At 42.2% G+C, this 27,717-nt stretch overlaps 1 protein-coding gene across 1 annotated transcript; it reads right to left on the bottom strand.

Annotated features, from left to right (window-relative positions):
* Positions 1-242: 242 nt before the first annotated feature.
* On the bottom strand, positions 243-27,717 carry oaz2a (ornithine decarboxylase antizyme 2a). Its single transcript, XM_071326793.1, is given in 6 exon segments — positions 243-2,738; positions 4,864-4,949; positions 7,273-7,445; positions 18,198-18,278; positions 18,280-18,346; positions 27,495-27,717. Coding segments are annotated over 6 exon segments (648 nt in total). The 5' UTR covers positions 27,605-27,717; the 3' UTR covers positions 243-2,607.

Here is a 27,717-nt window from a genome sequence, read left to right as displayed (position 1 = left end):
CACAGAAGATTAAATGCTAAATTCGACAACCTGTTTGATGGACCGTTGCAGTACAGGGTCTGTCTGGCTGTCAAATAATGGTGCTCATGAGTCGGTTATTACCGTTTATTAAAATTCCTTTTTTTGGTGCCAAAACCCGGGATCAAACCCAGAGACATAAATTCTTACTCAAACACATTCTCTCTCTCAATTGTCAGCAACTATGCACACACATCCCGATGGATAAACAAACACAAGCCAGATAGATTAAAACAATTTTATTTTTTTCCGCACAGAAAAAGTTAAAGGTATACAAGTATGGATTACCATTTCATGATTCTCTGTATGCCACTGTAAACAAAACAACTAAACTAGGCTATAAGAAACAATCAACAAAGAAAGATACATCAAAATATAACTCTGAAGATGAATAGACATTATCCTTTTCGTCACTGCTCATTCAACAGCTATAGACGGGTTGGTTGTTTAGCAACACAACTGACGCGTGCGCAACTATGGGGCAAAACTGACTGGGTTGACTTGTAAACTATATTTCTTCAATGTCTATTGAAATCATAAATGCATTTGCATAATGAACACTTGTCTCTCAAATACATCTTTACAGTTGTTGGTTGGTTAGCTAGCTAGCAAAATTTTGCCATAAGCATTGACATGAAATCAGTCAAAACAAGACAAGGTATCAAGAACATGATGAAACTAGCTAAAATGAGTCATTTACGATTCCCCACATGGCAGATTCTTGTCATTGTTGGTAGATATCTGGCCAATCAGAATCACAACTCATGGACTTCTGCCCCATTTGAAGTGTGTGTATAGTTTTCGTGACATCATCTAACTCATCTATGAAGACATCTACACACATGCAAAAATGAAAGCGCCCTTCACATAGGATCCCAAGCACAGATCTCTCTTGACCATGTTCCTCTGAGACAAAATGCTATTGGTAGGGGAATATATTTGTATACTGCTTTCCTGAACAAACCAGGTCACCCTAGCACTGTTTTAGGGATATTGTTAGTGTGAGAGAGAAAATTAAGCCAGTGTCCTATCGGATTACTGTTGACTGGAACTTTTTAACTATTTCTTTGGCAATTCTGTCTGGTTTGCACGGCAAAACAAAATAGAAGGCGCTGGCCACATCTCCGTAATGGACCCTAATGCACTTCCACTCGATTTTACGTGTCTACCAAAAGTGCTTGTGTTGTGACTTTTCCCTTCATGGGTTCGTTTCCTTTTTGCCACATTGCTTTGGGTAGCTAGGGATGAATGTGGGAAATGGGGAACATTATACAGTAAGACTGAAGTGTAAAACAGAACATTGCACTCTTTTCTTAGGCGGAAAAGGCCCCACCACAACCCTCTCAAAATAGTTTCAACTGCGCAGAGGTGTAGTTGGGGGTGGTACTACTAGTACAAAAGGGCTCTGGTTGATAAAATGAATATCTTCGTATACAGTTCTAACTGGGATTGAAACCAGGAAAAGCTGTCTCAGCCCATTCTTATACCGCTTCAATGTATTTGCAAAATGATGAGGGCTAAGTCTAGCCATGTCTATGTGGTGACTTATGTGCCGAGTGAGAATGGATTACAACATTTATGTTTAATGCTCTTCCACTCTTCTCGATGTACCTCTACTGGCTCAATAATTCAGGTGTTGTTAGTTTCACAGGCTCATTGCGTAGCTGAGCGACCTCAAGTGAAGGGAACGCACGTCATTGCTGCAGAGAGCTGTGAACTAGATTGCCCTGACCCAACATTCAAAACAACAACCTTCGCTCAGCTTTCAAATATCAGACGAGACTAACATCACGCTAACTATAATCTGATAAGAAAATAAGAAAACCGTAAACTGAAAGATCATAGCTAGTGACGCAAAAGTAGGAATGATGACTTAATATACCCAAAAGTTTGAGAAAAAATATATATGTTATAGAATGAATGCAATTGTAACGGAAAGATCAGTGTTATACTTGTCCCTATCATAGAAAAAATACAAGCAGAACAATTAATTAATTCATGTTGACCCAACCATACACAGGCAAATATCCCCTTAAGATAATTCCCTTATGCTACCCATTACATTGCTGTCCCTACTAAACAAGCCCTGCTTTGTATAGAAACTACTGTACATTAAAAGACCCAAGTCAGGCTCTTTGATATTCCGTGCAAGCTGTCAGAGTATAGATATGCTTCTTCCAGCCAAAAAGTCACCCTGTTGGATTGTTGTGGGCAGGCATGTAAAGCCTGGCATGGAGTGGAGCCCATCGGTGGGGCGATTAGTAAAATCTGAACCAATCGGGTGATGACTCGGTCCAAGCTCCGCCCTTCCATGCTCCACCGCTGTGCTCATCAGGGGAAGATGTATCACCACAGAGATCTTAGCATCCCCAAGCAGCACACCCCTCTTATAATAGAGTCTACAAAAGTGTGACAACCCAATCAATGAGAAGGGTAGAGGTTTGGGTGGAAGAGTATCTTTGGGGTTAGGGAGGGGGCACACAGTTTGAGGATGGGGGACAGGGATGAAGGCAGCTGGCGGGAGGGGTTCTGTGGGGGTCATGGGTGGGCTAGGGAGCGGCAGGGTGGTCCGGTGTTACAATGTTTCATTCACTCCTCATCGGAGCTGCTGTTTTCCAGAGAGTAGACCATGAAGATGAGGTCTGTCCGAGCCGGCACCAGAGGGTTGCCGGGTTTCACCACCTCAAAGCCCATGTAGTGGAAAGTCTTTATGATGGATACTGTTCAGAGAGAAAGAGAGACCATACAGAGAAGTTAGTGAACCTAGCAGGACCAGGACAGGATTAACCAGTGTTGTGGCCATTCTGTCTTGGGTAGCAGATTAGAAGCACTATCTAAGCTTAACTTCGCTAGAACATCACTGCCACTTCTAATCAAGATACTTTTGGTCATGTAGTGTATGTGGACACCTGCTCATCGAACATTTTATTCCAAATTCATAGGCATTAATATGGAGTTGGTCTCCCCTTTGCTGCTAGAAGAGCCTCCACTTTCTTGGAAAGCTTGCCACTAGATGGTGGGGTGGCAGGTAGCCTAGTGGTTAGAGCGTTGAACTAGTAACCGAAAGGTTGCAAGATCGAATCCCCGAGCTGACAAGGTAAAAATCTGTTGTTCTGCCCCTGAACAAGGCAGTTAACCCACTGTTCCTAGGCCGTCATTGAAAATAAGAATTTGTTCTTAACTGACTTGCCTGGTTAAATAAAGGTAAATAAAATTAAAATGGTGGAACATTGCTGCGAGAACTTGCTTCCATTCAGTCACGAGCATGAGTGAGGTTGGGCATTGATGTTGGGTGATTAGGCATGGTTCACAGTCGGCGTTCCATTCTACCTCAAAGGTGTTTGATGGGTTTGAGGTCAGGGGTTTGAGGTCAGGGCTTTGAGTCAAGTTCTTCTACGCCGATCTCGACAAACCATTTCTGTATGGACCTCGCTTTGTGCATGGGAGCATTGTCATGCTGAAAACAGGAAAAGGCTTTCCCCAAACTGTTGCCACAAAGTTGGAAGCACAGAATCGTCTAGAATGTCATTGTATGCTGTAGCGTACAATGATATCCCTTCACAGGAACTAAGAGGCTTAGCCCGAACCATGAAAAACAGCCCCAGACCATTGTTCCTCCTCTACCAAACTTTACAATTGGGACTAGGCATTCGGGCGGGTAGCGTTCCCCTGGCATCCGCCAAACCCAGAATCGTCCGTCGGACTGCCAGATGGTGAATCGTGATTCATCACTCCAGAGAACGCGTTTCCACTGCTCCAGAGGCCAATGGTGGCGAGCTTTGCGCCGACCCTTGGCATTGCGATGGTGATCTTAGGCTTGTGTGCGGCTCCTCGGACATGGAACCCCATTTCATGAAGCTCCCGACAAACAGTTCTTGTGCTGACGTTGCTTCCAGAGGCTGTTTGGAACTCAGTAGTGAGTGTTGCAACCGAGGACAGACAATTTTTACGCATTCTGTGAGTTTGTGTGGCCTACCACTTCGCTGCTGAGCCGTTGTTGCTCCTAGATGTTTCCAATTCACAAGAACAGCACTTAGTTGACCGGAGCAGCTCTAGCAGGGCAGAAATTAGACGAACTGACTTGTTGTCAAGGTGGCATCCTATGACGGTGCCAAGTGGAAAGTCACCGAGCTGTTCAGTAAGGCCATTCTACAGCCAATGTTTATCTATGGAGATTGCATGGCTGTGTGCTCGATTTTATACACCGGTCAACAACGGGTGTGGTTCATTTGAAGGGGTGTCCACATACTTTGTATGTATAGTGTACATGGACGTTATTAATATACAAAAGGATAGCTCAATCAAATGTCATTATCCATTTAATGTTTTTTTTTTCTCCAAGGAAATGTTCTACAGTTGGAAAGGAACTGCAACCCTTGCTTTCCAATGTGTATCATAGTCTAAACATCTAATTGGGACAGTTTAAGTACATTATATGGACATGAATTAGCATGCTAATCCTAACCACCAATTATGTGCCCATTAAAGCTAGAACTGGCAGTTGCTTCATCCATTTGTGACTTATACATTAATGATATATAGCCATTGATTCTTTAAGAATATAACTTATAAATGCCCCATGAGCCTAGTTTAAATGTCATACCTCATCAAAACCCCAAATATAAGATTGTTTACAAGATTAGAGTAAAACAATGTAAATGTAAACAAACAGTGTATAGCCTCAACATGTTTAAAACTATAATTTTGATATCATGGATGGTCAGTCCTTGCATCCATCCAGAGCTTTTCACCAAAACAGAGGCGGGGTGACATTTTTTTTGTTTCAAATAAGAATTCTAGCTGCACTCCTCTTTTGAATCCAGCACTAAATAGCGGAGCGCTTACATCGATCCTCTCTGGCTCTATCGAACCACAAGAACACGTAGTTGACTTTCAGCTTCTCCTCAGCAAACTCCAGCAGGCTGGTGAGCCTGGGGAGAAAGAGAAGGGGGAGAGAATGAGATGATGCACTGTTTTTACATAAGAGAGTAGACTTACATAATAATGCAGTGGCAGCTGCAGTGCCCCTTAGAATTAGCTCGTTAGCTCTGCAGAGTTGGAGAAGCCGCTGAGACGGTGCTGGCACTGTGCCAAGGCTGTGCCAAGAGGATATTGACATGACACTGATGACATATTACATGACGATGCAGCGTAAATGGCTCATTTCTATTCATAAGAGGAATGGACTAGAGCAGTGTTCCCCAACCCCATTCCTCGAGTACCCCCAACAGTACATATTTTTGTAGTGGCCCTGTTGACAAGTAGAAACATACCTGATTCAACTATTGATCAAACCCTTGACAAGTTGAATGAATCAGGTGTTTTTGTTCTGGACTACAACAGAAATGTGTGCTATTAGGGGTACTCGAGGACCGGAGTTGGGAAATACTGGACTAGAGAGAGAGAATAGCCTCCCTGAAATGCATTGTTTCAAGTTTTATTAGTCATATGTAAGTGACATGCATGCAGGGCCGGATTACCGAACAAGCACACAGGGTATGTGCCCCTCGGGACAAAATGTGTAGAATAGCGTTATAAACTGCACATTTTTCTCTTCGCACCATGGCAAAATGCTGTAAGTCAGATTTCTACCGCCGAATATCTTCAGGAGCATTAGGAAGTAGAGGCGCTGTTGCACCCTCTTGACTACTGGTGATGTTGTTGGTCCATGTCAAGTCCTCGGTGATGTGGACGCCGAGGAACTTAAAACTACTGACTATCGGAAGTCCCGTTCATGTGGATCGGAGCAAGTCAACAATCAAATATTTCGTTTTGCTGACATTGAGGGAGCTGAACTGTAGTCAATTAACAGAATTCTCACAAAGGTGTTCCTCTGGTCCAGATCAGAGTATGTGAGTGGAGTTGAGTGGTCGGAAATCCCGCTCATTGCTCATGGAGCGGTGGCTTGCACACCACTCTGGCGCTCCACGTCCTTTCCAACTGCTCCGCTAAAAACCGCTCCTCGCTCAAAGGGAAATAAAACTGCTGCTCCAAATTCACTCCATTCATTCAAATCACAATTTAACCAACACACATCTATTCTTTTTGACTACCTGGACCTACCATTTGGTTTTGAAGTATTGAAACCAAATCTCCCGAGTGGCGCAGCAGTCTAAGGCACTGCATCTCAGTGCAAGACGCGTCACTACAGTCTGTAGAGGCTGTATCACATCTGGCCGTGATTGGGAATCCCGTCGGGCGGCGCACAATTGGCCCAGCGTCATCCGGGTTTGGCCGGGGTAGGCCATCATTGTAAATAAGAATTTGTTCTTAACTGACTTGCCGAGTTAAATAAAATATGATTTGAATGAAAAGTATTTCAATAAATAAACAGGAAAAAGTGACTGTAAGAAGTGCTTATAATTTCAAGTAGGCTACATGTCATACAGTATTAAACAGCATATAAAACACTCTAAATAGGTCAGGAGCCAGACAGGTAACCTAAGAAGGAACAATTCATTTATTATTTAGGCTATATTATTTAAATTATTTCAAGGCTATAGCCTTCAAATAAATAAATAGTGAAGCATTTGAATGTGTGACACACTAGGCAGGGACATGAAGCGCTCAGAATTTAAACATTTAGTTGTATTAAATAGTTATAGTTTATAAATTGCACATAAGCTGTGACTTACTTAGAATTAAATATACATTTAAAAAATGCCTTATTAGGCTCAGTCTTATGTGCCTTTTGAATTCATTTTTAGAAACATGAGTTTGGCCAGAGTCTGGTCCCTGGAGAGCAGGCCAGCAGAGGAGAATACCCTCTCAGCGCTTGCAGAGCCACTGGGGACGCTTAACACTCTTTGTGCCACTCTTGCCATGCTGTGCAGGGATGTGTATTTTTTTTCTGTAGGTAGGCCTAAAGGATTTTAGATAAAATAATCCTATCAAAACTGAAAGCTCCTTGAAAGAGGTAATATGCCAGGCCTATTGGGCTAAAATCAATCATTGCCTATTGTATAGATAATAGAACGAAAATTAGATCAGATTTTTTGTTGATAAATACTTTGCTACAATGACACACTTAGCTAGCTACCCACCTCGTCCTTTCTGTTAGCATGTGCACACTCCATTGTCCTTATACTATAAATGTTGTCAGAGTATAACTTGCATGTGAAATTAGTAACCTAACAGGTCATCCAACATTTCTGTAATGGGTGTCTGCAGGCAAGCTGGTAGGTCTTAACAAGGGGTATGTGTCTCAAAGCTGTATGTAACACCCTGCCTGTCTGCGTGTGTGCCTATGCTTACCCCTCTTTGCTGCCCTCCGCCAGCGCCCCAGTGGGGATCTCCAGAAAGAGGCTGTCCGAGGAGAGGGCTGTTTCCCAGCAGGCCGTGCGGCACTCGCTCAGTTGGTAGTGGAAGTGCAGGATGGCTGGTGTCCCATTGACAGGAGCTGCCCGCGTCACCGTAAGCCTCTCGTCCTTTAGTGGAGAGGAAGGGAGGACAGACGAAAAGGTAAATTTCCTGAAGATAATTTGTGTGCTTGCGTCATACAAACTGTTCACACAGCACTCTGACACCTAGCTCTTTTAAGACAACGACAGTGGCTGTGGCGTTTTTCAAAAGAGTGGGTATGGGGATTAGAGTATTATGTATAAATTCTCTAAACCTTGAAAGAATGCAGATTTTTTTTCTATTGACTGTATTAAATCTCATGAGTTTCCCATGGAATATTTGAGGTAAAACCAACGAAGTACAGTATATAAACCCTGGATTGCTGATGCTATGTATTGGCCAATGAGAAGCTTAAAAGCCACCAGTCAGCCACATTGGTATTCCCCAGTAGGAGCAGTCCTCCATAGGAATGAATGGAATTCTACAGTATTTCAATGAAATGTTTCAAGAACAAAATGACATCTATTTAAAGACTGACTGACACAAAAAAAAACAATTGATCCCTTTGAAAACGGCCCATGTGGCATCGATATGAGTCAGAAACATAGATTTGTGTGTCCAAATTTTTTTTTGGGGGGGGGGGGCACCGTTGCATTGGATGTTGGCATAAACACCATGGCAATTATGCACTCCAACTGTTATTATATGCAACATGCATCAATCCACTGTAGGCCTATCTAACAATGTAAATATTATCCCAGCATCACTCCCGTAGTGCAGTTTCTCTGGACCACCGCAAGGTCAGAGTCCAGACAGGCTAGGCCTATTTTAGGAAACTTTCTGAATGGACATAGAGAGAATTAGCAAGCTGATACACACACACTTAAAAGGACCCATCAACCAAAGCCACCTGCAGCGCATCTCACTCACACATAAGCGAATCAATTTCTCCTTTCCCCAAAAACCTTGCCCTAGCTTTAAATCCTTTCTGTAGGATATCAAAAACTAGTCTACATTACAGGATAATGCTAAATCAATGTAGCCTATCATGTAAATTGAGGGGGAAAGTTAAAATCAAATTGTATTTGTCACATGCGCCGAATACCAACAGGTGTAGACCTTACCGTGAAAAGCTTACAAGGCCTTAACCAACAATGCAGTTAAGGGGAAGATCGAGACAGCTGTGATATACAATGCCTTCCGAAAGTATTCACACCCATTGACTTTTTCTACATTTTGTTGTGTTACAAAATTGGGATTATAATGGATTTAATTGTATTTTTTCTTGACGATCTACACAAAATACTCCAAAGTGAAAGAGAAATTCTAACACTTTTAAAGATGAATGAAAAATAACACTAATATATCTTGATTAGATATACTGTAGTCAATACATGTTAGAATCACCTTTGGCAGCGATTACAGCTGTGAGTATTTTGGGGTAAGTCTCTAAGAGCTTTGCACACCTGGATTGTACAATATTTGCCCTTTTTTTTTTTTTTTTTTAACTCTTCAAGCTCTGTCAAGTCGGTTGTTGATCATTGCTCGAAATCCATTTGAAAGTTCTGCCATAGATTTCCAAGCCGGTTTAAATCAAAACTTTAATTAGGTCACTCGATGTTCAATGTCGTCTTGGTAAGCAACTCCTGTGTATATTTGGCCTTGAGTTTTAGGTTATTGTCCTGCTGAAAGGTGATTTGTCTCCCAGGGTCTGTTGGAAATCCTCTAGGATTTTGCCTGTGCTTACATCTGTATTCTGTTTCTTTTTATATAAAAAAAAAACTCCATAGTCCTTGCAGTTGACAAGCATTCCCATATAATGCAGCCACCACTAGGCTTGAAAATATGAATTGGTACTCAGTGATGTGTTGGATTTGCCCCAAACAACAATGCTTTGTATTCAGGATAAAAATGTTTATTTATTAGCCAAAAACCTCTGGTCTTTGTGGTTGAATCTGTGCTTGAAATTCATTACTCGACTGAGGGACCTTTACAGATAATTGTATGTGTGGGGTACAGAGATGTGGTAATCATTCAAAAAAATCATGTTAACCACTATTATTGCACTCATAGTCCATGCAATTTGTGACTTAATCAAATGTTTACTCCTGAATGTATTTAGGCTTACAATAACAAAGAGGTTGAATACTTATGGATTAAAAGACATTTCAGCTTACGTTTTAATTCATTTCAAAACATTTCTAAAAACAAAATTCTACTTTGCCATTGTGTGGTATTGTGTGTATATCAGTGGCACAACATCTCAATTGAACCCATTTTAAATTCAGACTGTAACATAACAAAATGTGGAAAAAGTCAGTGTGAATACTTTCTGAAGGCACTGTAGGCCTAGGCTATGAAGATGAAATTGACAACCATTAGAAAATAGAAACACATAAACGCAACCTGTCCATAGGCTATTAGCCATTGATTAATTTTAGTGAAGCAATGGGTAGTTATGTTGACACTAAGCCTGCATTTACATTTTAGTGCTCTATCTAAATCTGTGACACCACTTATTGATATGGGTAACCTAAACTCCGGCGGATATTTCACTGTTCATCTCCGCTGGCAACTCTCCTATCCCTTCCCCCTCTCTCTAGCAAGTAGCCTAGGCTATACTGAAAATTATTAGCTCTGGTATGATGTGATCCCATTGGCTAAATTCATACATTGTCGCAATGATACATTGCAAAAAAACTAAATAAAAATAACAAAAACAAAAATAAAAAAAACAGGCAGAGAAATTCAAACATTCATTCACACAACGAACCCACAGACCTGTCAGCGGCAGACTGTCAGTGGCTGGCTATATAGCCTTCCCTGTATTTTTTGTTGTCTTAAAAAGATTCTGACAAGGTCTCCAGTCATATAAAATGTAAATTTTTGCCAGGAGGAGAAATGTCTCTCTATTTGCCATTTCTAACATAGGCATTGGAATTCTTCCATGCAGCTCTCACGCAGTAACGTACGCTACATATACCTACAATAAAGCAATGTTTGGTAAAGTTTTATATAGGCCTATATGCGTTTATTCAAACAAATTATAAAAACAGGATCATCGCATAGTTTAATTAATTCAATGCCTGTGTTTGTAGCCATGCGTTCAATGTTAGGTTAGGCTATATGTTGTTTGAGATCAATTGTTTTGTATTGTTTAAACAAAGTTTTACAATATCATGGAAACAAAAATATATACTAAACAAAAATATAAACCCAGCATGTAAAGTGTTGGTCCCATGTTTCATGAGCTGAAATAAAAGATCCTTGAAAATTTACATATGCACAAAAAGCTTATTTCTCTCAAAAGGTGATTCAAGTTGAGGGACCGTGCATTTGGTATGCTTACTGCAGGAATGCCCACCAGAGCTGTTGCCAGAGGATTGAATGTTAATCTCTCCACCATAAGTCGCCTATGTAATTTTAGAGAATTTGGCTGTATGTCCAACCGGCCTCACAACCGTAGACCACGTGCAACCACGCCAGCCCAGGACCTCCACATCGTGCTTCTTCACCTGCAAGATCGTCTGAGACAAGCCACCCGGACAGCTGATGAAACTGAGAAGTATTTCTGTCTGTAATAAAGCCTTTTTGTGGAGAAAGACACCTTTTTGTGTATTGTCATTTTGGTTGTGAAGTGCAATTTCTAAAAATTTTTGTCCTTTCTTTATAACAAAATGCAATTGACCACTTGGCTGTCTATTGGTTCAACTTGTCACAGGCCCTCCCAGTCAACACCACCTCATAAGATGAGGAAGTACATTGTTTATGAGGATTGCCTGCTGCAGTTGTTCGAAAGATGTCCAGTTTGCAGCCGAACATGCAACATAGAGAAGACCAACGAGGGGACCCTCAGCATTACACAGACATGGCCTCGCTGTGAGCATTCCTATACATTAAACGGGGAGGACACTTGAATCAGGTTAGTGACATCTGACCTGGTCAAAACAGTTTTGAGTTTTGTCCCAATTCACCTTCATAACCTAAGCTGGTGGAATCAGCCTGATTGCTGTGTTTTCCCATTCTATTTCACTTCAGATATCATGATATCTGAAGTGAAATAGAAAGAAAGGTGAATGCAGCGATCAGAGAAATTCAAACATTCATTCACACAACGAACCCACAGACCTGTCAGCGGCAGACTGTCAGTGGCTGGCTATATAGCCTTCCCTGTATTTTTTGTTGTCTTAAAAAGATTCTGACAAGGTCTCCAGTCATATAAAATGTAAATTTTTGCCAGGAGGAGAAATGTCTCTCTATTTGCCATTTCTAACATAGGCATTGGAATTCTTCCATGCAGCTCTCACGCAGTAACGTACGCTACATATACCTACAATAAAGCAATGTTTGGTAAAGTTTTATATAGGCCTATATGCGTTTATTCAAACAAATTATAAAAACAGGATCATCGCATAGTTTAATTAATTCAATGCCTGTGTTTGTAGCCATGCGTTCAATGTTAGGTTAGGCTATATGTTGTTTGAGATCAATTGTTTTGTATTGTTTAAACAAAGTTTTACAATATCATGGAAACAAAAATATATACTAAACAAAAATATAAACCCAGCATGTAAAGTGTTGGTCCCATGTTTCATGAGCTGAAATAAAAGATCCTTGAAAATTTACATATGCACAAAAAGCTTATTTCTCTCAAAAGGTGATTCAAGTTTTGAGGGACCGTGCATTTGGTATGCTTACTGCAGGAATGCCCACCAGAGCTGTTGCCAGAGGATTGAATGTTAATCTCTCCACCATAAGTCGCCTATGTAATTTTAGAGAATTTGGCTGTATGTCCAACCGGCCTCACAACCGTAGACCACGTGCAACCACGCCAGCCCAGGACCTCCACATCGTGCTTCTTCACCTGCAAGATCGTCTGAGACAAGCCACCCGGACAGCTGATGAAACTGAGAAGTATTTCTGTCTGTAATAAAGCCTTTTTGTGGAGAAAGACACCTTTTTGTGTATTGTCATTTTGGTTGTGAAGTGCAATTTCTAAAAAATGTTGTCCTTTCTTTATAACAAAATGTAATTGACCACTTGGCTGTCTATTGGTTCAACTTGTCACAGGCCCTCCCAGTCAACACCACCTCATAAGATGAGGAAGTACATTGTTTATGAGGATTGCCTGCTGCAGTTGTTCGAAAGATGTCCAGTTTGCAGCCGAACATGCAACATAGAGAAGACCAACGAGGGGACCCTCAGCATTACACAGACATGGCCTCGCTGTGAGCATTCCTATACATTAAACGGGGAGGACACTTGAATCAGGTTAGTGACATCTGACCTGGTCAAAACAGTTTTGAGTTTTGTCCCAATTCACCTTCATAACCTAAGCTGGTGGAATCAGCCTGATTGCTGTGTTTTCCCATTCTATTTCACTTCACATATCATGATATCTGAAGTGAAATAGAAAGAAAGGTGAATGCAGCGATCAGGTTGGTTCCACCATGCTAATTCATATTTCTTCCTGTAAGAAACATTTCAATTTAACCCTATCCATATATGCCAATTCCCATGAGTGTAAAGGGTTAAGGAAAATGTTTTTATTTGTATGTTTAGCTCACATAATACAATGTAAAAGTATGGCTTCAAGACAGCGTTTCCTGTCAGTCATCGAGTGTATATATATATATATATATACAGTGAGGGAAAAAAGTATTTGATCCCCTGCTGATTTTGTACGTTTGCCCACTGACAAAGATATTATCAGTCTATAATTTTAATGGTAGGTTTATTTGAACAGTGAGAGAGAATAACAACAAAAATATCCAGAAAAATGCATGTCAAAAATGTTATAAATTGATTTGCATTTTAATGAGGGAAATAAGTATTTGACCCCTTCTCAATCAAAAAGATTTCTGGCTCCCAGGTGTCTTTCATACAGGTAACGAACGGAGATTAGGAGCACACTCTTAAAGGGAGTGCTCCTAATCTCAGTTTCTTACCTGTATAAAAGATACCTGTCCACAGAAGCAATCAATCAATCAGATTCCAAACTCTCCACCATGGCCAAGACCAAAGAGCTCTCCAAGGATGTCAGGGACAAGATTGTAGACCTACACAAGGCTGGAATGGGCTACAAGACCATCGCCAAGCAGCTTGGTGAGAAGGTGACAACAGTTTCTGTGATTATTCGCAAATGGAAGAAACACAAAAGACCTGTCAATCTCCCTCAGCCTGGGGCTCCATGCAAGATCTCACCTCGTGAAGTTGCAATGATCATGAGAACGGTGAGGAATCAGCCCAGAACTACACAGGAGGATCTTGTCAATGATCTCAAGGCAGCTGGGACCATAGTCATCAAGAAAACAATTGGTAACACACTATGCCGTGAAGGACTGAAATCCTGCAGCACCCGCAAGGTCCCCCTGCTCAAGAAAGCACATATACATGCCCGTCTGAAGTTTGCCAATGAACATCTGAATGATTCAGAGGACAACTGGGTGAACGTGTTGTGGTCAGATGAGACCAAAATGGAGTTCTTTGGCATCAACCCAACTTGCCGTGTTTGGAGGAGGAGGAATGCTGCCTATGACCCCAAGAAACCATCCCCACCGTCAAACATGGAGGTGGAAACATTATGCTTTGGGGGTGTTTTTCTGCTAAAGGGACAGGACAACTTCACCGCATCAAAGGAACGATGGACGGGGCCATGTACCGTCAAATCTTGGTTGAAAACCTCCTTCCCTCAGCCAGGGTATTGAAAATGGGTCGTGGATGGGTATTCCAGCATGACAATGACCCAAAACACACGGCCAAGGCAACAAAGGAGTGGCTCAAGAAGAAGCACATTAAGGTCCTGGAGTGGCCTAGCCAGTATCCAGACCTTAATCCCATAGAAAATCTGTGGAGGGAGCTGAAGGTTCGAGTTGCCAAACGTCAGCCTCAAAACCTTAATGACTTGAAGAAGATCTGCAAAGAGGAGTGGGACAAAATCCCTCCTGAGATGTGTGCAAACCTGGTGGCCAACTACAAGAAACGTCTGACCTCTGTGATTGCCAACAAGGGTTTTGCCACCAAGTACTAAGTCATGTTTTGCAGAGGGGTCAAATACTTATTTCCCTCATTAAAATGCAAATCAATTCATAACATTTTTGACATGCGTTTTTCTGGATTTTTTTGTTGATATTCTGTCTCTCACTGTTCAAATAAACCTACCATTAAAATTATAGACTGATCATTTCTTTGTCAGTGGGCAAACGTACAAAATCAGCAGGGGATCAAATACTTTTTTCCCTCACTGTATATATAAAAATCACTGGGTAAAACTAATTTCAACGTCAGTCAATTCAGAAATTGAACTGGACACAGTATCCAATACGACCCCACCTCTGTTTTTGTTATTAAATGTGTTTAATGTTGACCCCCCACCTCTCTTTCGCTCTTCTCATTGGTGGTACCTAATAAAACAGTGGGTAACAGTAGAGCTGCGAGCCTTCTGTTGTCAATGAAAGGGCTCTTTCTTTCATACGCGAGGCAAGGATGTTGATATCACAGGTGTGACTGATCTGTTTAAGCCTAACCCTCTTAGCCCACTCTGAGACAGTCACATGTCTGGGGCAAGGACACACCTGTGTGTGTGCAAGTGTGTGCAAAGAGAAGGAGGGTAGAGCAGATTCAGGTGCGAATACACTTGCAAAGAGACTCAAATGTGTGCTTGGGGCCTCCCGAGTGGCGCAGTGGTCTAAGGCACTGCGTCGCTGTGTCACTAGAGGTCCTGGTTCGAGTCCAGGCTCTGTCGCAGCCGGCCGCAACCGGGAGACCCATGGGGTGGCGCACAATTGGCCCAGCGTCATCCGGATTAGGGGAGGGTTTGGCCGGCAGGGATGTTCTTGTCCCATCGCGCTCTAGCGACTCCTGTGGTGGGCCGGGCGCAATGCATGCTGACACAGTCGCCAGGTGTACGGTGTTTCCTCCGACACATTGGTGTGGCTGGCTTCGGGGTTAAGTGGGCATTGTGTCAAGTGCGGCTTGGTTGGGTTGTGTTTCGGAGGACGCACGGCTCTCGACCGTCGCCTCTCCCGAGTCCGTACGGGAGTTGCAGCGATGAGACAAGACTGTAACTACCAATTGCATACCACGAAAAGTAAAAAATAATAAATATATAAAATGTGTGTGTTCAACATCCACGGTAGCACAGATGGTTATTAAGAACCCAAAGGATATTGTGGTAGAGAGCTTCAAGTTCCTCGGTGTCCAAATCAATAAGGAAGTATCATGGTCCAAACAAACCAACACAGTCGTGAAGAGAGCACACCTCTTCCCCCTCAGGAGACTGAAAAGATTTGGCATGAGCCCTCAGATCCTCAAAAAGTTCTAAAGCTGCACCATTGAGAGCATCTTTACTGGCTGCATCACAGCCAGTAAAGTATGGCAACTGTATGTATGGCAACTGCTTGGCATCTGACCGTAAGGCGCTACAGAGGGTAGGGCGTATGGCCCAGTACATCACTGGGGCCGAGCTCCCTGCCATCCAGGACCTCTATACCAGGCTGTCAGAAGAAGGCCCAAATTGTCACAGACACCAAAGTCAGACTGTTCTTTCTGCTACCACATGGCAATCGGTACCGGATCGCCAAACCTGGGACCAAAAGGCTCCTGAATAGCTTCTACCCCCAAGCCATAAGACTGCTGAACAGTTAATCAAATAGATAGACACACTTTCACACACTTCACATACGTTGCTGCTACTCTGTTTATCATCTATCCTGATTGCCTAGTCACTTTTACCCCTACTTACATGTACATACAGTGCATTCGGAAAAGTATTGAGACCTTGACTTTTTCCACATTTTGTTACCTTACAGCCTTATTCTAAAATTGATACAATAAAACATTTCTCAATCTACACACAATAACCCATAATGACAAAGTGAAAATGTTTTTTTGAAATTTTCGCACATTTATAAAAAAACAAACAGAAATACCTTATTTACATAAGTATTCAGAGCCTTTGTTATGAAACTCAAAATTGAGCTCAGGTGCATCCTGTTTCCATTGATCATCTTTGAGATGTTTCTACAACTTGATTGGAGTCCATCTGTGGTAAATTCAATTGATTGGACACGATTTGTAAAAGCACACACCTGTCTATATAAGGTCCCACAATTGACAGTGCGTGTCCGTAGAGCTCCGAGACAGGATTGTGTAGAGGCACAGATCTGGGGAAGGGTACCAAAAAAATTCTGCAGCATTGAAGGTCCCCAAGAACACAGTTGCCTCCATCATTCTTAAATGGAAGATGTTTGGAACCACCAAGACTCTTCTTAGAGCTGGCCGCCCGGCCAAAGTGAGCAATCGGGGCAGAAGGGCCTTGGTCAGGGATGTGACCAAGAACCCGATGGACACACTGACAAAGCTCCAGAGTTCCTCTGTGGAGATGGGATAACCTTCCAGAAGGACAACCATCTTTGCAGCACTCTACCAATCAGGCCTTTATGGTAGAATGGCCAGACGGAAGCCATTCCTCAGTAAAAGGCACATGACAGCCCGCTTAGACTCTCAGACCATGAGAAACAAGATTCTCTGGTCTGATGAAACCAAGATTGAACACTTTGGCCTGAATGCCAAGTGTCACATCTGGAGGAAACCTGGCACCATCCCTATGGTGAAGCATAGTGGTGGCAGCATCATGCTGTCACAATGTTTTTCAGCGGCAGGGACTGGGAGACTAGTCTGGATTGAGGGAAAGATGAACGGAGCAAAGTACAGAGATAAACTTGAGTGCTCTGGGCCATCAAGACCTCAGACTAGGGTGAAGGTTCACCTACTAACAGGTTAACGACCCTAAGCACACAGACAAGACAGGATCTAACATCTCTGAAGAGACCTGAAAATAGCTGTGCAGCGACGCTCCCATCCAACCTGACCGAGCTTGAGAGGATCTGCAGAGAGGAATGGTAGAAACTCCCCAAAATACAGGTCTGCCAAGCTTGTAGCATCATAGCCAAGAAGACTTGAGGCTGTAATCGCTGCCAAAGGCGCTTCAACAAACTACTGAGTAAAGGGTCTGAATACTTATGTAAATGTGATATTTACATTTTTCAGAAGAACAGTTTTTGCTTTGTCATTATGGAGTATTGTGTGTAGATTGATGAAGGAAAAAACGATTGAATCAATTTTAGAATAAGGCTGTAACCTAACAAAATGTGGAAAAAGTCAAGGGGCCTGAATACTTTCCGAATGCACTGTATTACCTCAATCACCTACACATTGACTCTGTACCAGTAGTCCTTGTATATAGTCTCATTATTGTTATTTAATTGTGTTACCATTTTTTTTATTGTACTTGTTACTCTGCATTGTTGGGAAAGGGCTCGTAAGTAAGCATTTCACTAAATGTCTACACCTTTTGTATTCGGCGTATGTGACATAACATTTGATTTGACTTGATAGTAACTCTTGGACAATGCACACTTTCTAGATCACCATGTACAGAGTCTATGGTTGATAACCTTTCTCAGTTATTTTGACTGCCTCTGTTCAAACCATATATGGCTTCAATATTGTCTGCCAGAGCTATAGATCAGCAGCATTTTCATGTACCATAATTGTACATAAGACACCTTTTTATCAGGTTATTACTTTGACAGTACAATGTGTACATTATACATGCTGACATGGGGTGATCAGGGCAAAATAGGAAGTGCATGTAGGATTCCTGTGTTGTCTCAGCATAAAGAGCATAAATCATTCAATGATATTCAGCTTTTCAGGGCATCCATTTGAGCCCGGCGAGGCTCAGACTCATTTATCATGACCACTTAAGGACTATTTACGGGTTAATGTGATTTGTTGATCAGTGACTGCAATGAAGTTGCCTCTGGGGTTCTCACCTTGTGTAGTAACAGGCCGAGAGAGTGATCCCTGCCAGTCCCTCGCCCACCCGGGATCTTCAAGTGTGGGTGAGGGGCATCAGGAGCACCACAGAGGCCCCGGAGCCTGGTGCCTGGAGCAGTGGAACCTGGAGCCCACTAACAAAGAACTGCAGAGAGGGGATGGAAGGAAAAAGAGAGAGATAGAGATGAATGACCATGCCACAGGATTCATGAAAGAGACATGAAAAGCAGGAGCACTTGACTGATTAAGGTTCAGGTTTAGATTTGTCGGTTTTTGGAGGTTTGGGGCAAGGTTTGGGATATATACGATTTGCCTAGTCTCATTCACCAGCCTTGTGTCTGTTGGCAGCTATTAACTTGATAAAATGTTGGCGGAGATACTATTTCCGTAAAACCATTGATTCAGTGTTTCAACATAGGACCAGGATCAATAAGTAGTTAAAAGGGCCCAGGGTATTTCATCTTCTTTCCTAGAGGTACCAGTTCTGTCCCAAATGGCACCCTATTCCCTACATAGTGCACTACTTTTGACCAGAGCCCTATGGATCCTGGTCAAAAGTAGCACACTATACAGGGAATAAGGTGCCATTTGGGATGCAGCCACCGTTACAATAACACTAAGTGGTGCACTGCCATGTCATAAAGTCAACCCACATACTTCCCGTTGCTACTCTACTTGGACATTTATGATTTTAATACAATTAATGGAAGTGGATGGCTAATGGGAACCAAGCACCCAAGTAATAAAAGTGTCCAGTTTGCATTAGATTGATGTCTTTCTTTGGTTGTGTTCAATTTGCCAGCTTGTTGCGTCACTGGCACTACGACAGTCCTACCTTAGTGTTAATCAAGTGCTGTTCCACAAATAGCACCAAATAACAGCACCTCGGTAACAACACCTCTTTGCTCCTGCCTATGCCAAAGGCAAAGTAATATAGTTAGGTGTTGAGAAGTCGCAGTGTTCCATCTGCACTGCATCTAATCTCGGCAACCTCAACCTTCACTGTGGCAGGCGATGTCATAGAGAACAAATTGACTTTTACAATAACAACCTGCTGAAGTTAAGTGTTAGCGCTGCCTCTGTCAATGCCTGCCCCCTCTGTGTTATTCATGGTTCACCTCACTGCAGTCCTTGGCTGGAACAGCTTGCCCTATTTTTCCCAGAGTCATGTCTAATCAGGGCCTGAAGAATAGTGCATTATACCATGACATGCTGTGCTGTACTTGTCATTGTCTGCTCTCATAAGACGTCTTGTAAACATCCCATAAGACTAAAGCAGCCGCCAAGCCTCTTATCAGATGCAGGTAGTACTGAATGTACAAAATCAGTGGCTTTCACCTTGAGCTTTAAGGCAGGCTGGACAGGCATGGCTGGTTTTAACTTTCTCTCTGGGGCAGACAAGTAAACAAGTATGTGTAAACAACTCTTTGGCCTCAGGGCCTATCGACTAGTAATAAATAATACTAACCCAACCTAAACCATAAACAAAGTAAATAATCAAAATGTCAGGGGTGGCCAACTCTGGTCTCCGGTCCTGCAAATATTGTTATGGAACAAATGTGCGCATACACTGTAGCTACTCAGGAAGGGGGTTGTCTATGCTACCCATTGTTGCAATATGGGAAAAAAATACAAACCAATTTTATTTTCAAAGCTATGAAATTATCAGCACTTAAATCGAAAAGTCACACTACACTGTGGTTTGACTTGAGAGGCTGCTAAGTCTTGTACCAGCAGCAGAGGAACTGCTGTGATGTGAAGAGAAAGGCTCTGGCTTGTGGTGGAAAGGCATGCATCACAAACAAGCGCATGATCTGTAAACACCTCTGCAAATAGCCTCATCGGGGCCCAGGAACACACATCTCGGTCGTTTGGAGTTACGGGGCCTAGTTTCAGGCCAGTAGTAAGAATAGCCCGATGCTCCCGAGGGAGCTTACAAAAACATTGCATGGGCCAGTATTTCCATTAAGAAAATGTGCCGCCGCACATTTGACCGGCAGCATTTTCATTTACCAAAAATTAACCGGACCCATACGCATTGGATGCATAACCCGATTAGGGCATCCAACCACAGTGCTCAGAATGACAAATCACATTTAGATTATGGTAGTTCATCTTAACAGACCATGCAAGTCGAGGACGCAACAACATGGAATTCTTACCCGAATTCCGATGTGTACTTTGAAGATTTTAGAATAATGCCCCATTCACATTAACCATAACTAGTCCATTACGTTGCCATGGAGGTAATTCATTTGAATGGGGACCGTCCACAACGGAGTGGAATCACAACGCCCCCTTACGGTTGAAGGCTCAGTTCATCAGTAGTTCGAAGAACAGGAAGTTGCCGAACCACTGAAGAAGATGAAAATATGTGGTTTTGGACGATGGATTTATGGGATAGCTAGCAACTTGTAAACAATTACACATTCCTATAAGTGAGTACTATTTTAATAGTATGTTAAATAATCCAAATTTACTGTTATGCCAATTATACTTCATAACTGTTGCCTCCCGTTTTAGTTTGTGATGGTAATGACGTTTGTTTTTTATGATAATTATTAGGTGGAGGTCGCTAGCTACAGTATAGCCTAGATTTTAGCTAGCTAACTGCTCTGTAAGCTAGCTTGATTTGCTATAAAGTTATAGAAACAAGTTCAGGAAAAAGTAAACAAAACATGTTTTATTATCAACTGAAACAATATGTTTCCACCTGTCTTGAATAAAAAGGTCATATTTGACAATCTCACAAAATAAATGCGATCCCTGACAAGACACTAGGCTCTCCTCCATCTTATCTTGCATTGTGAAAACCTCCTTAAACTCTCCGTCCAGTAGCTGAACAAGATTGCATGAAGATGACGTATGGCATAATGAAACGCGTTACGATGTAAATGAGGCATAACTGTCCACATTTACTTTTCCACAGCCAACAAGACAAGTAACAAACAGCAAAATCACTAGCCTATGTCAATCTACTATACCCCAAAGTAGAAAAGTTGACCTATTCTATTCGTCACCTTGTAGATAAAGAAATAGCCTATTCCTAACAGACTGTGGGACGATAGATTCCAAATTCATACAACCAGTAGGCCTGGGCTACATAAAACAAATTTAAAAGGCAATGAGGCTGATGCAACAGATTAGAATGTTTAGCTTTAAATGTTGATAAACTATTATTTCTTCACATTGTAAGCGCAGCAATGCGAAAATGTTCATTCCATGATGCAATTAGCACAAAAACACTTGTCAAAAGCGCACTGCACATGCGAGCGGTTCCATGTGACATGAAAATATCCATTCGAAATTTAGAAAGAGGGAAGATCTAAAGATGCAACGCGATTTAGAATTGTTGCGCAATGATTGGGTTTATAAAAGCACATTACACTCCAGCAGCAACGAAAGAGCTGTTTGAGGAGCTGAAGCAGCAGATTTTCTGCTCAAAGGTTCTGTATCTGCATGCTGGGCGCATGTGATGAATAAGATACATAACGAATATACACACGCCAATTTATTTCCACAGAATTATGCAAATTAACCGCATAATGTATTTCCATCGACTGGTATTTCCATCGATTAATAGGCAAAAAAACGTTATTTCGCAATGGGATTTTTGGTCCTTTTCCCGGACACATGGCCGTTGCCAATTTTATTAATCTGCTTTTAAAAATAAAATAAAAAAAGATATCGGCCAAAAGCCGGCTATTACTGGCTAACGGAAACCCTGGCATTGGGTCACATTCACTCTGGGGAGTGTCTATGTCTCACCCGCAGCCAGTGTGGACTGGTGGTTAGCCACGTAAGTTCAGAGGCTTTTCAAATAAATTATTATTTGTCACATGCGCCGAATACAATGGGTGTAGACTTTACGGTGAAATGCTTGCTTACGAGCCCTTCCCAATGATGCAGAGTTAAACACCCTCTGTAGTGCTTTACGGTCGAGGGCAGTGCATTTACCATACCAAGTGGTGATGCAGCCAGTCAAGATGCTATCGATGGTGCAGCTGTAGAACTTTGAGGATTCAAGGGCCCATGACAAATCTTTTCAGCCTCCTGAGAGCATCTTCTCGTGTCCGCTTCACGACTGTTTGGGTGTGTGTGGACCATGTTAAGCCCTTAGTGATATGGGACGCCAAGGAACTTGAAGCTCTTGACCCACTACACTACAGCCCTGTTGATGTGGATGATGGCGTGCTCTCCCCTCTTTCTCCTGTAATCCACGATCAGCTCTTTGGTCCTACTGATGTTGAGGAAGAGGCTGTTGTCCTGGCACCACACTGCCAAGTCTCTGACCTCCTCCCTGTAGGCTGTCTCATTGCTGTCGGTGATCAGGCCTACCACCTCTGTGACGACAGCAAAATTGATGATGATGTTGGAGTTGTGTGTGGCCACGCAATTGTGGGTGAACAAGTACAGGACGGGACTAAGCACACACACCCGAGGGGCCTCTGTGTTGAGGGTCAGCGTGGCAGTGGTGTTGTTGCCTACCCTCACCACCTGCGACCGGCCCGTCAGGAAGTCCAGGATCCAGTTGCAGAGGGAGGTGTTCAGTCCCAGGGTCCCGAGCTTGGCGACGAGCTTGGAGGGGACTATGGTGTTGAAGGCTGAACTGTAGTCTATGAACAGCATTCTCACATAGTTATGTCCCCTCTTGTCCAGGTGGGAGAGGGCAGTGTGAAGTGCAATTGAGATTTTGTCATCTGTGGCTTTGTTGGGGCGGTATGAGACTTGGAGTGGGTCCAGGGTGTCTGGGATGATGGTGTCATGACCAGCCTTTCAAAGCACTTCATAATTACAGATGAGAGTGCTACAGGTCGATAGTCATTGAGGCAGGTTACCTTTGAGTTCCTGGGAACAGGGACAATGGTGGTCAGCCTGAAACATGTTTGGATTATAGACTGGGACAAGGAGAGATTGAAAATGTCTGTGAAGACACTTGCCAGCTGGTCTGTGCATGCTCTGAGAACGCGCCATGGTATTCCGTCTGGCCCGGCTGCCTCACGAGTGTTAACCTGTTAAAAAGTTTTACCTACATCAGCCACAGAGAGCGAGATCACACAGTCATCTGGAACAACAGGGGCTTTCATACAAGACTGTGTGTTGTTTTCCTCTAAGTGAGCATAAAAGGCATTTAGCTCATTTGGAAGTTCTTCGTCACTCACGGGTGGGTTTCCCATTTTAGTCTGTTTATCGTCTGCAAGCCCTGCCACATATAACGAGCATCGGCGCCGGTGTAAATAGGATTCCACTTCCTATGTCGTTTTTCATTTTTTATGTCTCGGAGTTCATAGTTGGCTTTTATGTGTCCATATCTGTGTCCCGTTCCTTGTAAGCGGTAGCTCTAGCCTAGTGCGTAAATGTATTGATGAAGTCCGTGATGGATGTGTAAACTCCTCAATGCTATCAGATGAATCCCAGAACATATCCCAGGCTTGTACTAGCAAAACAGTCTTGTAGCCTCGTGTCTGCTTCATCAGACCACGTCCGTATTGAGCATGTCACTGGTACTTCCTGTTTGAGCTTTTGTTTGTAAGCAGGAACCAGGAGGATAGAGTCGTGGTCTGATTTACTGAAGGGAGGACGAGGGAGGGCTTTCTATGTGTTTCTGTGGGTAGAAAAAAATGGTCTAGCATTTTAGCGCCCCTATTGGCGCAGGAGACGTGTTGGTAGAACGCTTTTAAGTTTCCCTTTGTTAAAGTCTCCGCCCACCAGAAATGCTGCCTCTGGGTGTGCGGTTTTTTGTTTGTTTATAGCCCCATACAGTTCGTAATTCAATCAAAAGTGGTTTCTAGGAGTTACCTTGGAAAGGCTTTGAGAGAGAATTATCTACCAGTTGCTGTTCTTATAGTTGATTTAGTAAATAAAAAATGTAATAGTTAATCTATTGATTATATTATTCCAAATGTGCAGCGCAAAATCTAGCAGTGTAAAAAATTATGCTCTTTGGGCGAATCCTGGAAACTCCTAGTGGGTGACTTGCATTGATTTATTTGTTGTCACTAGCCACATGATTACTCAATGTGTCACGAGATGACGAGAACATTCCAAAAGTTTCAGGAGTGTCACAGCTCCTAAAAAGTTTTGAACCCCCTCAGCATTCTTAGTTGTGCTAACACTTTCTCGGGCACATTCCATTTTTACATTTACATTTTATACATTTACCAGACACTCTTATCCAGAGTGACTTACAGTAGTGAGTGCAGTTTTTTTTTAAACTTTTTTGTACTGGTCCCTCATGGGGGGAACCCACAACCCTGCCGTTGCAAGCGCAATGTTCTGCCAACTTCCTAAGGAGGTTACGGTTAGGGTTAAATAATGGTGCCACTGCTAATAAAATGCTGAGAACCAGCACCTTTTTCCATTCCCTTATATAGGAAAGCGCCTGTCCTTGCACGAAATGCCAGCTTGTTTTGAAAGGCAACACTCTCGCCCTCTGACATTCAGACCCCCCCTAGTGCCAAAGGGCGCTAGGCTAAATAACCACAGTCACAAGTTGAAAAACGAACAAAAACAAAAACCACTGCAACCTAGTATAAACATTATTCAAGTCTTGCAGCAGTGACCTAGCTTGCACTGTACTGTATTAACATACTGGTGAGGTATTAATCATATTTGTGTTGCAGGCACAGCACTGGGACACAGGGATATAAGTGCGTCATGCACCATGTATTCTCCCGGGACTTGTGTTAGGAGAGTGTGAGAGAGGGGTTGTATAATCACTGGAACCCAGGCAAGCATACCAAACTCTGCTTTAGGGTTTAATATAGAGTAGTGCAATGAGAGAGTACTGTATGGAAGGTCGATAAATAATATGGTCTGAAGGTGATAGGTAAATCCAAAACCCATAGTGCTTTTTGTCTGGTCAGGATTTTTCGATTATTTCAAATATCATGAGTTCTGCAATTATTAATATAACTGGTTTCTTCAGTCCATTTCTCTTGGTGCTGCAGTTGTTTGAGTTTCAACCTTTGGCAGCCTGATTTGAGTTAATTATTCCTTAGATAATGGCTTTGCATTCTATGTTTGTCCTGGTGACTGGTTAAGAGTTTGTGTGTGTGGCACACGTCCAAGGAACACAGGGCTCCAAAACAGGATACTATTCCTCGCAAGTCTTCCAGGAAAGCGCTAACAGACTAGCTCCGAGCGAATGGCCAAACCACCTCTTATTAGCCAGTTAATCCATGTGTCAAACCTGAGCTGCTCCAAATATTTTATAACTAGTTTTATACAATTTAAGTGAGTCAACAATATACTATTAACCATACTATTAACCATTGGCCTACTGGATAAACAAATCCTTGCCTACATAGCAAACCAAAAGTTCCCATGAACTTGATGGGTAAGATTTAGAGCTGTACAGTATAAGTGTGAATGTAGGTTCTCGTTTCTAAAAAAAACAAGGATACCAAACTGAGAAGTTCTGGTAATTCGAGCTGCGTGTGCTCATTGGAGACCACCATGTGTACCCTGTCCCGATCCCCTTTCTACTCTTGACTTGGCTTAGGTCAAGAGTATCATGACCACAGTAAATGTCACCTGACAGCCAGAACCTACTACTTACAAACATGTTTATATGACGTTTGTCTTAACCTACAGTACTGTATCAAGTTACATTCAGGATGCCATTTTAGGACAGAACAGCACAAGGTGATCCCTTGAGGAGATCAGTGTACTGTACAGCATGTCATAGCCTCATATTATCTATTCAAAGGGTTCCCCTATCATCCATAGAAATTAATCACATTAGACTAGTAAGAAAATCGTACTGTTAAACAGATAGCGTCCATAGCATCCCACACAGGTTTCCACTGGTGCTTTAGCCACAAGCTAATATAATCTAGTCCAAGCCCATTGGGGGCTCGGCTGGTTGTGTAATAGTGTGCGTCTGTGTAATGTAGGGCAGCTGATGCCTTCTGCTGACAGGGACATAAGCTAGCACGCTAGGGAATGGACCCTGCGCTTGCCACCACACATGTAAAACATGAATGCACATGCGTGCATAGTACACACCCATACTATGTTGTCAATGTAATATTCAATGTAGGCTATTTTGATATTCTTAGCTTCTGCATATCATGTAATGCATACTTTTATGAGACAGGCTGGTGGTATATGATGATGGAATACTGCTGTGGACATTGACACTCATTCTTGAAAAGGCAGTACCATGTTTACCAAGATTGAGTGATAGGCTATAAACGACTCTCCTGATGGAACATGGAAGAAGATTCTGAAGATGATAGCATTGTGGATGCATCACGTCATTATATAGGCTAGTCTAGGAGGCTACTGTTGCTCTGCTGCTTCGACTACAGCTAAGCAACCCCGTCCTGAGGAGCAATTTCCATTTTAACACAAAGCCGATTTATAGATGAAAGCAAAAAAATCTAAGTAGGTCTAGGCATGGGGGTGATATCAGGTCATAGGTAGGCATGGCACCTGGACAAATTATGGCAACAATAGCCTAATAATAAGAGGTGCATCTATATTTTTCCTTATTAACATCTCATTTATATTAAAGGTATACTAACCCTATTGATTTGACTTTCTAAGAAAATATGCGGTATTAGTGCGACATTTGGGCATCAAGAAAATAGGTTACGTTCACTGACTGCACAAAATGAAATGTCCCGTGCGCAGAAAGTACAAGGCGGAAATGTTTTTGGTAATTCGATCCGTCTTCTACGCTGTATGAAAACAACTTCGTAGGACAATTGTTGTAGACTTAGGGGTAAGCATTATAAAAATATTAAGTATAAGCTAATTTAATTATTGTTGGAGCAATTAAATGCATAGTGCGCAATAGGGTCATTGTTGAATACATTGATACAAAATTGGCTATAACCAATAACAAACAATATGTTGTCTAGGTTATGCATGTAGGCGTACAAATGCTATTAGGACATGTTACATTATATGGGCCTAGTATGTGACGTCGATACTATTCTATTAGTGTTCATAAATAGTATAGAAAATTCACATGCATAATGCTTGTAAATTAATCTAATCAAAAACCTAAAGCAAATCATGGATACACCAGCTATAATTGATAACCTACAGACAGGAATTACAGACAAATATTCAGTGTTATTATCACAACATGAAATATCTGGTTATTATTGTGTTATTCTGAAAAGTTAAAGGGTGGAAAACGAATACATTTAAATATTCATAATCATTTAAATATTCATAATCAATGGTCAGTTTAGCAAATCAATGGAAAAAAAGATTAGGAAAATAAATATCTATAATTGTAGAAATGTATTCGCAAAATCGTGTAAGACATTGCCTACCTTTCCTCGGTATTCAGCATGATACCCTCGAGGAAATCGATAACGTTATGTCCTTTTTGACAACCAAAGCAATGACTATTTAACAGAAGCTCCACGGAGAAGTGCACCATCCGTAAAAAAACGGAATTAGAGTTAACTCCGGCGCGGTTCTAGCTATATAATATGGGGCTTCAATTCGCAAAAGGACAAGCCGTAGACGCCTCTGCATCGACTAAAGTGTTGA

This window comes from Salvelinus alpinus, chromosome 9 (genome assembly GCF_045679555.1).
Source record: "Salvelinus alpinus chromosome 9, SLU_Salpinus.1, whole genome shotgun sequence".
Lineage (NCBI taxonomy): Eukaryota > Metazoa > Chordata > Actinopteri > Salmoniformes > Salmonidae > Salvelinus > Salvelinus alpinus.
Note: the sequence above shows the minus strand (reverse complement) of the source record. Positions and strands in the feature narration are given on the sequence as shown.